At 44.4% G+C, this 11,896-nt stretch overlaps 1 protein-coding gene across 1 annotated transcript in view; it reads left to right on the plus strand.

Annotated features, from left to right (window-relative positions):
* The window catches only part of RASSF3 (Ras association domain family member 3), a 55,425-nt gene that overhangs the window by 37,789 nt on the left and 5,740 nt on the right, over positions 1 to 11,896 (plus strand). The window contains exon 2 of the mRNA XM_030479314.1: positions 11,551 to 11,658. Within this exon, the coding sequence (XP_030335174.1) occupies positions 11,551 to 11,658 (108 nt within the window). The remainder of the gene's footprint in view (positions 1 to 11,550; positions 11,659 to 11,896) is intronic.

Consider the following 11,896-nt stretch of genomic DNA (forward strand, 5'->3'; position numbering starts at 1 on the left):
AAATGCTTAAGACAGTTTTATTGTGATCATATTCAACATACCAAGATGATACTTCAGATTCTTTGGCTTAGAGGATGTGTAGTTTTTAATAAAGATACCAGTGATTGCTTACAGCTTTTACACCCAACCCCCTCCTCACCTCCCCCCCCCCCCCCCCCCCCCAGGTTATTGTTATGGGCTTTTGAGGTCTCTAAAATGCAGATTTTATTTGAAAAATAGATGGTTGTACTTCCTAATTTTTTTTGGCTTTTGAAATGCATCTGTGGTAGAGGGAGGGCTTTTCTCTTCAGAAGAGTTTCAAATATGAGATCAGTGGCAGGTTGACTAAGAGAGAGACAGTAGCAGTAACTTTTTGAGTTTTTTAGGGAACTGTATCTTCCTCAAACAAGGAACTTCTCCCCATAAGCAGTATTTGCTGAAAGAAGACTGTGCATCTTTTTGAACAACATTGTTTTCATTGTAGTGTCCATGATAAGGGAAAAACTGTCAGGGATGTGCTATACCTGAAGAGCCAGTGCATTACGTGATGTTTCCTAGATGAGAACTATTACTGTGCAATTTTTAAGAGGCTTGGTTTTTTTTTTTTTTTTCTTTCAAGCAGAACATAATCCAAACAAAAATGACTTGGTTGGTGGACCATGGCCATTTCTGTTGAACACCAGCCCCGAAGGTGGGCCTGGTTTGGAAGTTGTTACCTTTTCGTGATACAGGCAGGTTTCGTCAGAAGGATTAAAAACCAATTTGATGACACAGTCATTGAACTACCCAGCCAAACCCGGGAAGGGAATGTTGCTCTGGAGATAACATGGTGTTTGACGCACAGGGCGAAAGCTGGCACATTACCCAGCTTCTGCTGAGACAAGGCCCATGACTGAGCTTGCCTCAGACTTGGGAAGTGCTGGCAGTAACCACAGGGAGAAGGCTGCACACCTTGGCCTGGCACAGGGCTGGCTCTTCCCGCACTGTGCTTCCCAAGGAATGGCTGGGTGGTTTCCAGTACTGATTTTAACATAAAATGCAGATAGCTCCGTTTGAAGACGTATAGGGTTGTTCGTGCAAACAGCCTCTTCCTGCCTCTTGTTAGATGGGCCACGTTGGAGTCTCACGTTGCAGGGTCGCATGCAAATGCTGTGGTGGAATGACCCATGGTCCTAATATTACTTAATTGTCTGATTGCTAACTGTGTTAATAGCTCAGGTTCCAAACCAAACTTGACCTTCTTTTCAAGATAAACTAATTAGATTTCCATAGGATATCTTGTGTAAGCTTGTTTCCTAACTGTCTGCTAAAAGCTACAGGTCACAATGAGGCTGATAATCCATTTTACTTCCTTAAACCCCTTAACTGCTTAAATACCAGCAAAACTCACGTGCTTTCTGGAGGGGAAACCTGAAGGAGTTTATTTACTGTTTGTGATGTTTCATACATCTAGCTTTGCTGAAATTTGCAAAATTGAAATAGCTGTGAAATGTTACTTCAGTCATGTAATGTATTGCTTTAATAATATGTCATAATATGGGGGGGGAAAAGTACAAATCTGCATAAAACCTGCTGTGTCTCTGGGGGCAGAATCTAATGCCAAGCTTCAGATACTATTCTTCATACAGTTGGTTCTCACTTTAAACAGATGACTGGCTTTTTAAAACTGGGTTGCATGCCAGTAGTTAAAAGTACAGCCATATAGGGTATGACAGGGTTTGTAACTAGGGGTTTTCAGAGGTGATGTCATGATAAACTTAAACAACACTTAAAAAGCAGTGCTCCTGTCACCAAGAAATAGATTCCTTTTTCTAGCCTTCCTTGCACAATGCCTGTATATTAAGTGTGTTTGTTGCCTCTGTTTGAAGGAAAATAATTTGTTAAAAGGAATAAGGGAAAGTTAGAGTTCTTGTCTTGTTTCTCTGCTGCTTAAAAATATTCACCATATAAACAGCTGAGTGTTTACATCAGAGAGGTCAGACAGGAGCCATAATACTTTGCTTTACCCCTTGTCATTTAGTGCTTTTGCCAAGCCACTCGGTGTGGTGGTATTTGGGAAAAACTGCAAATAGTCTGAGAGTAACAAGTATTTACTTACTAACTGGAATTCCTGTGCCTTGTAAAATTGTGCTACAATTATAAGCTGTGGGGATTTCACAGGGATTTCTTTAACCGCTATGGAAGTGCCCTGGAAGAGAAACCCTGCATCATGGGCATCTTAGGTAAGAGTTTTCATAGCCCTGTACAAACAAATAAACAAAGAGCACCTAAGCTTTGCACCTCTGTCATGAGGTCTGCGTCCAGCTCTGGCCACCACTTCTCAGGAGGGGCTTACTGTAGTTGCCTTTTGCTAAAATGGTTGAGGGGATGGAGCAGCTGCCTTCAGAAAGACTAAGGAGCCCAGGGCTCCTCACTGAAGAGAAGAAAAATGGAGTGTGATTACAGTTTACCAAGCACAAAAGCAATGTATAAACTGAATGTGAAACTCAGGTCCACCAGGTTCTGCCATATTAGAATTAAGGGACACTCAATATATCTAACAGAACTTATCTTCTGTCTTAATAGAAGATGAGCTTAAAGCAGATGGCAGTACTTCTTCACACCGCAGTCATGAATTTCTGGGACTTGCTGCCACAGGAGGTGCAGAGATGGGCAGCATTGGCAGGTTGCAAAAGGGTTTATGTGCCTGCGTAGACACCAGGTCCATAAATGGACACTGAGCAGACTCGGAAGGGAGGTGCCCTCTAAATTCCTGCTACAACACTTGTGGATGCCAGCAGAGAGGCTGCAGAAAAGGCCCATGTGCTTGCTCGAAATAGCCTTTCTTTTTGCTGCTGTGGAGGCAGAACAGAAGGCTGGATGCATCATACACCTGGCCTGGGAAGGCACTGCTCCTCTTGCTGCCTCGGGAGGGCATGGTGCAGGCTGTTCCTGACTTGCTCTGACTGTCAGGGTAATTATTTAACTCGGGTCAGCCAAACCCACTTAGACAAACAGAATCTTTTTCTAAATGAGAGACTGCTTCCTTGACCTGTGTGCCGCTGATAGGGGTGGGAACTGCAGGGTGCAGAAAGCAAGAGGTACTAAAAGGGGATACAGAGATTATTTTGCCCACATCCATCCTGTCAGAAAAATTCCCTTTTTCCCAACTCAAGAGAGTAACCTTGCTCTATTCAGGAGGACACACATTTCAAGGTGCAGCTGTGTGAGATGATGCTAATACTTCTCCTTTGCCACTCTGCCCTCATTTAGTCTTCTCCATACCCTTCTGGTGTCTCTGACTGACTGTGGATGGATGTGGCCACTAGCTCTACCTGGTGGTTGTCAGGCTTTCAAATAAAGGAAGAGCACATCTGGGTGCGGGCTTGCCCCGGGTTGGAAGGAGAAATTGCTGTTGCTGGCAAGGCTGCTGTGCTCTCAGGAGAGTTAGTATGAGGGAGAAGCAAGATGTTTGTTCCACAACAATTTAATTGCAGGGTTTCAATTTCTTTCTTTCCTGTGGGAGTGCTGGCAGGCTGTAGGAAATAGTGTTCTTGCTTGTAGAAGTAGCAACAACTGACATCAGAAGTCCCTTTCTCTGTTTTCCTTCCTGTATTCTTTGCTGGGCTTTTTTTATTGTATGCTAGCACTGTTAGTTAAATCCTTTCTTTAATGCAAGCATGATGTAAGTAGGATGCATTAGCTGCAATTTTTATGACCAAACTTTTTAATGTAGATTGGGCTGCATTTCTCATTTGTCAAGGACCCAGTGCTTCAGGAATTGGTACCCACTCCTTAGGAGATGCTAGTGTCTAGATTGGACAGGAGATTGGATAGAAAAGAGAGACTTTCTGTAACTCTTCATAAATAGAGGCCTTTCCCTGCTTAGGGAAGCCATGCATCTGTCTCAGAGCAAGGATCCTGGCTTCAGGGTTTTGGGGTTTTTTCTTTATAGAACATCTTCTCAGCCTCATCCCATAGCAGCTTGTTAGCTGTTGAGCTTAGCACTTCTTTTACTGCATGCAGGGCTAGGGTTTGGCAGTAACTGTAAGCCTTGGCGTTTATGAAAGTCCCTGATGCAATGCAGTTCTTCTTTTTGGGCACCACAACTTGATTTGCAGTTCATTTTAATTGTAATCTGTGCAGTTTTAATTGTCTTCCTTGAGGATTCCTGCTGAGCTAGTCTGTGGGGGGGCTTTACACTGAACATAAATGTTACAAAGAGAATGCTGTTTCTCTAAACATCTGCAATACAATAAGTGAAATGTGCATGGGGGGTGGAGGTGATAAAGAAAAAACATTTTCTGCCCTTTTTGTTGAGGGGAAGCTCAACTGTGAAGAGGCATTGCATCATGAGCTCTAATGAAAGACCAGCTATTCCCCTTGGGAAAATGAAAGCACTTGCCTCATTTCCCTCTCTGTGGCAGCCGTTGCTTAGGAATTTCATTTGAGACTGCTTTGGTTGACCTGAGGAATGGCTTTGATGCAAATGGCCACCAATGGTGTGTGCTCTAAGTGTGGGAAGGACAGCATCATTTTCATAGAAGTTAATAGCTCAGAGTAGAAGCAGTGTTTTGGACCCAGATACATCATCCATATGGATTCTTGTGTATTCAACTGTCTCCTTGAGATTAGTTTTTATATTTCACGTTTGTGCTGGGCTGAGGAAGTTTCAGATAACATGAGAAGCAGGGAATGGAAGGGAGACCAGGAGCTCTGATGAGGAAAACATGCTTAATTGGGCTGGGAAGAGGAAGGGGTGGTGACATGGCAGCCATTTCTGAGAATATCATTTGGCTGAGTGATGGAGGACTCAAACTCAAGTTTGATTGGTTTTGATGAAAATAACATTGAAGTGTTTGTGCATTGTTTTATGGAGAAAATTCCTTTTTTGAACACTAGCACCCAGAAGTGCCACTGTTAAGCTCAGCAACATGTAAGTCTTGGCTGACAGAAGAAGACACAGTATGAACTGCTCTGCTGACTGCGCTTGTGCTTCATCCTGCTGCTGTGACATACACAAGGATCTGTGGTTAGGAAACTCATCACCAGGCCTAACTTTTGCAGAACGGCAGTTTCACAACTCCCAGCATATGAATTTTGTGACATGTGCATTCTGCGTGCTTTGTAGGGAGCCGGAGATGAATCAGCTGCCTCTGAATGGAATAGAGGTGACTTGGCTGGCTGGAGTGTGCCACCCTTCATGCCTAGCAGTGCACTGGCTCCCAGGAGCTCTGGCAGGGGTTGCAGAGCACAACTCGGGGGGCATAGGAGGGCCACCAAGGAAAAAGCAGCTTTTGCTCTTGGGCTGAATGAGCCACCAGGTGGCACGGAGTGGCTTCCCCTCTCACTAGGCCAGGCGGAGCAGTCACAAGAACTGATGATAGATGTACTTGGCCATAACATCCAAATCTCACCTCTGAAATGCCCTTGCTCCTTTGTTTGAAACAGCAGAGGGCAATTGCTTTCCCAGTAGTCCCACCCTGAGCAGGTCTGGCTTCAGCCCCTTGGTGACCATTTCAAGAGCAATGGGATAGAAGCATATTGTGGAGATAATTACTCTGCTGTTATATTGGATGACTCAAGGTCTTCTACAGGTAATAAATTTACCTGCTGAGATAACAAAGTGGAATTTGATCTGCTGGACCTAAGCAGAGTTAGCAGAGGTCTTTTGTTTTAGTGGGTCCTGTTATGAGGTGACAAGTACAGAAGGAAATAAGAGAGCTGTAGGAAATGAGTTTGCCAAGTCTTCCTCCATGCACCTAAGTAGGCTGGTCAGAGAAGACTTACTTTTTGTAACTTAAAGAGTGGCTAGACAAAGTTATATGGCAAAACTTATGTGCCACTGTATACTGGCAGCAATTCAGCTTCAGGAAAGTTGGGGAAAAACATGTATACCATCAGCTTCTCTTTGCATGTTGGTTAAGTATAATTAGGAAAATTAAAATACACAGGTACCTCAAGTATGTGTGTGCTACTTAATGATACTCACTGAGAGCAGCTGACCCAGTGAATCATAGTGGGCTGAGGCTCTCTTGTTCATAATAAACTCGGGGAGGTATTCCTTTGTTGGCTTTCTCAGTCATGTGGGCTTTGCTGTCTCTGCAGTCAGTGTGACAGCAGTGTGATTTTTCTATAGGCACTGGTGTCTAGCTAGTAAGTAGTTTTTGTTTGCTTGGTTGAAGTAATGTGCCCTGGTGTGTGTGCAGTTGAAGTGTTTAGAGCTTTTGTTTGGAAGCAGGAGGGTATCTCCAGATCAATTCATTAACATCTCGGGCTTAGGTTTCCAGCAGGATAGAGTTGTGTTTCCTTTCCTGTGACAGAGATCTTCCACTGTTCATTGTCTGTGGTCTTCCTGGTCAAGGGTGGTGGACTGGGGTGAAAATGGTTGAAGTACACAGAGTTTCTGTCTACTGTATATAGCATTTTTCTTGAATGGGTTTGGGTCTATTCTTTAATGTTTTAATCCTAGTAGTCCTTTTTTTTTTATTCTGTTCATAGTCTTGCATAATCTACGTGCTGTTGAACTGAGTTGAGTCACAGATATTTGGTTGTTTAGAAAATGAACTATAGCTGCATTTGTTGGCAGTATGCTACAGAAGGTTATTCCAGCTTTTGCATGAACAGGGCTCTGTGTTTTCTGTGTGCTTAATTAAACTGTGACAAAATTGCCCAGCCTCTAGAGCTGGTACAAGAAGACGGAAATTCCAGTGGTACGTTCAATACGTTCACATGGGGAATCATGTCTAACTCAGCTGAGGGAATGGCAGGTCCCCTGGTGATGCCCAGTGACCCACAGCTCTGTAGCAGAGCTGCACCTGAGAAGACTGGCATTACTCTGAACACTAGTTGTTTCCCTGTCACCTTCACCACCAGCCTGGTGGAGCTGCTACCTCTAGCTTATTGCCAACACGTGCAGCCACCCCTTTCTCTCTCATTGTTCCCATCAGTTCCAATACCCTTAAGCCTGCTCTTTCAAACACATTTGGCTCTATCAAGAGCCTTGTTAGCATTTGGCACTGTATTCTACAATGCACATTACAGACCTGACTCCAGGGCATCACCAAGAGTGAGTCTTACCAGAAATTAGCCTCTTAGGTGCTGTGCCTGGGTTTTGCTGCTTGTGCCTGATTCTGTGGCAGTCCACAGAGACGAGACTGATCTCATGGGGTTGTGTCTGTTCTAACCTGACCAAGTTTCTGTCACTTTACTAGAAAGATGTATTTTCTTGGGAGAACAGAAATGTGTATGAAAACTCTCCTATATGAAAACGGGAGAACGTTACTTGCTCTCTGCACACTCATGCTCCCCACCCTCCTCCCTCCCCCGTTAAAGGCAATGAGTTCTTTTTTTAATCTACAGTTATTAGAAGTCCTTTTTGCAAAATAAATCCTCTTAAGGTTCACAGAAGTTAATGCAAACTGGGTGGGTGTTGGGTTTGTTTGTTTTTACCAAAGGTTGAGTCAAGTGTAAGGTCCTACACCTGGGTCGGGGCAATCCCAGGCACAGCTACAGGTTGGGTGGAGAAGAGATTCAGAGCAGCCCTGTGGAGAAGGACTTGGGGGTGTTGGTTGACGAGAAGCTTAACTTGAGCCGGCAGTGTGCGCTTGCAGCCCAGAAAGCCAACCGTATCATAGAATCATAGAATCGTAAGGGTTGGAAAGGACCTTAAGATCATCTAGTTCCAACCCCCCTGCCATGGGCAGGGACACCTTGCCCTAAACCATGTGGCTCAAGGCTCTGTCCAACCTGGCCTTGAACACCGCCAGGGATGGAGCATCCACAACCTCCCTGGGCAACCCATTCCAGTGCTTCACCACCCTCACAGGAAAGAACTTCTTCCTTATATCTAATCTAAACTTCCTCTGTTTAAGTTTGAACCCATTACCCCTTGTCCTACCACTACAGTCCCTAAGGAAGAGTCCCTCCCCAGCATCCTTGTAGACCCCCTTCAGATACTGGAAGGCTGCTATGAGGTCACCACGCAGCCTTCTCTTCTCCAGGCTGAACAGCCCCAACTTTCTCAGCCTGTCTTCATATGGGAGGTGCTCCAGCCCTCTTATCATCCTCGTGGCCCTCCTCTGGACTCGCTCCAACAGCTCCATGTCCTTTTTATGTTGAGGACACCAGAACTGTACGCAGTACTCCAAGTGGGGTCTCACAAGAGCAGAGTAGAGGGGCAGGATCACCTCCTTCGACCTGCTGGTCACGCTTCTTTTGATGCAGCCCAGGATACGGTTGGCTTTCTGGGCTGCAAGCGCACACTGCCGGCTCATGTTAAGCTTCTCGTCAACCAACACCCCCAAGTCCTTTTCTGCAGGGCTGCTCTGAATCTCTTCTCTGCCCAGCCTGTAGCAGTGCCTGGGGTTGCCCCGACCCAGATGTAGGACCTTGCACTTGCCTTGGTTAAACTTCATAAGGTTGGCATCGGCCCACGTCACAAGCGTGTCAAGGTCCCTCTGGATGGCATCCCTTCCCTCCAGCGTATCAACCGAACCACACAGCTTGGTGTCGTCGGCAAACTTGCTGAGGGCGCACTCAATCCCACTGTCCATGTCACCGACAAAGATGTTGAACAGGACCGGTCCCAACACCGATCCCTGAGGGACACCACTCGTTACAGGTTTCCAACTGGACATCGAGCTGCATCAAAAGAAGCGTGACCAGCAGGTCGAAGGAGGTGATCCTGCCCCTCTACTCTGCTCTCGTGAGACCTCACTTGGAGTATTTTGTACAGTTCTGGTGTCCTCAACATAAAAAGGACATGGAGCTGTTGGAGTGAGTCCAGAGGAGGGCCACGAGGATGATAAGAGAGCTGGAGCGCGTCCCGTATGAAGACAGGCTGAGAGAGTTGGGGCTGTTCAGCCTGGAGAAGAGAAGGCTGTGTGGAGACCTCATAGCAGCCTCCCAGTATCTGAAGGGGGTCTATAAGGATGCTGGGGAGGGACTCTTCCTTAGGGACTGTAGTGGTAGGACAAGGGGTAATGGGTTGAAACTTAAACAGGGGAAGTTTAGATTAGATATAAGGAAGAAGTTCTTTCCTGTGAGGGTGGTGAAGCACTGGAATGGGTTGCCCAGGGAGGTTGTGGATGCTCCATCCCTGGCGGTGTTCGAGCCCAGGTTGGACAGAGCCTTGGACCACGTGGTTTAGTGCAAGGTGTCCCTGCCCATGACAGGGGGGTTGGAACTAGATGATCTTAAGGTCCTTTCCAACCCTTACTGTTCTGTGATTCTATGATCCTATGAATATAGGAAAGGTGGCAAGTGCTTTCCTCTTTTCTGATTAGTGTTTTTTCTTGGTGGTAATGGATGTCGTGGATGACTTCAGTAATCATGGTGATGGTAGGCTCCAGCTGGCCAGATCAGAGGTTCCTGCTTGAACAATCAGCAGTGGAATTACGATAAATATTAAAACTGAGGTGTCCATCATTGGAAGTTCAGTGTCAGCAATGTGAGCAGATTGGAGAGGTGTGAACTCCCCAACATGCTTGTCTCTTGGAGAGCTGAGTCTTGGCTGGTATCCATGTGGAGGGGCTTGTCTGCAGCTACACAGACAAGGAACATTCCGAGTTAAAGCTTGGATTCTTAAAATCAGTCATGTAGATGGCAAATGCTCTGTCAGACCTTGATGGCCAGTCACCTGCAGAGTGTCCCCTGTCCCTTCAGTATCCACTGCTGAGATTGTCTTGGCCACCTCCCACAGCATTATTTAAAGTCTTCAGTTAGACTGACTAACATCTGACTGGCGTTAGAGTGCCCATGTTTCCAGACTCTGACTATGGGTCATTGGTTTTGGTATTTTAAGCATGAAAACAGCAATAACATTTACTTAAATTTCAGAGGAAAAAAAAGAAACCTGCCTAGATTTTTTTTTTTTTTTTCTGTGCCTCCTTTGTTTTATAACTATTCATTTGCCCCTGAACAGAACACCACCAAGCTGTAAGAGCCTCCGGGGAGACGAAGTGAGCAGTTTAAATGACGCCCTATCTGTCATTATTATGATACTTTGGGGGAGGAGGAAAAAAAACAGAAGGGCAAGAAAGCTCAATTTCTCTAGTGAGAATAGAGACGTGAATTCTGAAAACATTTAGTAATTTGGTATTTTGTAATAGACTAGGTGGGGTCTGGCAGCTGTACAAGATGCTGCACAATCTTAGAGTTGTGCTTGAGGAACTAATAGGAGGGTTGTATTTTACTTCTTGCCTCAGTTTCCTCATCTGTGAAATAAAAGTATGTTCTCTGTGTTATGCGGGAAATCAGTATCTGAGCCCAGATCAGAATTCAACATTTCTGGCTTCCGGTTCTCCATTCAGACCACACCTTTCTTTTTATAGTTATGGGAAAAAAAGTCTGCTCCAGTGTGTCATTTAGTGAAATACCATATAGGAAAAGCAAAACTAAGCCCAAGAGAGCTAAAACTAGCTGGTTTTAAATTAGGAGACAGAAAAAGTTCTGTAGATTCTTTCTGTTAAATGGAAACTTGCAGTTCCACAGCAGGTGTGCTCATCTTTGGGGTTGTTTCTGGCAAACTGAAGTGCCTGTGAGGTGTGTGCTGAGTGGTGTTCAAAAGAATGTGGCACAAGGTTGGCCACTGAAGTCAGGGAAGTCCTTTCTTGGGATAAGCTCAGCTGGGATGTGCTTGTGAGGACAGGTTGGAAAACTCTTTCCTGACAGTTTGTCCATACAGTGAATCTATATTCCAGTGTTCAGATGTGCCCCGAAAGCTGCAAGCTTCTTCAAAGCTTCTCTGTTTCAAAGTGAAGTCTTAAATCATTAAAGCCGAGAGCTAAAACTCTTTTATACTATATATGGCATTTGTACTAGTGGTAGAAACCAGGATGTATTTATAACACTAGTTTACTGCAGGAATATGGATTGGGAACAAATGTTTGTTTGGATAAAATCCAACTCCAGGGATGGGTTTTACTGCTGCACCTAATATCTGTAGCAACCTCCTAAAAGCAGCAGTTGAAAAATCGAATAGGGCCTTCCCCATGGAAAAACCACAAATTTTGTGTAACGAGATATAGCTAGAGTTACTTTTGATGGTTCAAGTAGTAGTTGGTGACCCTGTGCATAACATGCTGTCTGTCATGTTGGAATGCAGGGATGCTCTTATGTTGTTGGCACATGTGGGGATCGTTGGTGTTTCTTGTTGGTAGGTGCCACTGTTCTGAAGTATATTCTTCATTTGTTTAGGAATATCCATTTGTGCCCTAAGTAATATTTCCTGAAAATTGCAACTGTATTCCTAACAATACTGCATAGCATTGACAGGAGCAAATCAAGCCATGAATTAGATGAGCTGTTTTATATACTGCTGATAAGTATTTGAATGAAAACAGTTGGCAAAAAAAGGGCACAAGTGCCTTTGGGTGTGTTGATGTAACCATCTCCATTCAGCCTAAGTGTTCTTTCTGTTTGATTTGCCTAACACATTAATCCTTTCTATTGCTGTACCGCTAATTACTGTATGTGGAGCCTCTATGGAATAATTACTGTTTGGACTAAGAATGCTCATATCCAAAGTCATAAAGGAACTGGGTTTTATTTTGTGTTCTAAAACTGCAATCTCTGTTGTTGTCGTTGAAGGATGTTCAGAAGGAGAGAGAACCTCATGCTTATCTCAGTAAAGAAGAAGTTAAAGAGAAGATACAAAGCTATAATTCATCTGTCACTGATAAATTAAAGATGACCTTGGTAAGTTTTGAATAGGATTCCTGTAATTTTTAATAGGAGCAATTGAATTTGTAGCGAATCATTTTATCATCAGCATCTTACTCATGAAACTGTCTCTGGTTTAATGCCTTTGTAAGAGGCTCTTTCTTAGATCTGGTAATTGAATGTCACATCTGGAATGTTTTTATCCATGTGGCTCTTCTATATGGATTGAAACAAACTGTAATAGAAACAAATGTATATACCACTTGAAACATGC

The sequence above is a fragment of the Strigops habroptila genome, chromosome 3 (assembly GCF_004027225.2).
Source record: "Strigops habroptila isolate Jane chromosome 3, bStrHab1.2.pri, whole genome shotgun sequence".
Lineage (NCBI taxonomy): Eukaryota > Metazoa > Chordata > Aves > Psittaciformes > Psittacidae > Strigops > Strigops habroptila.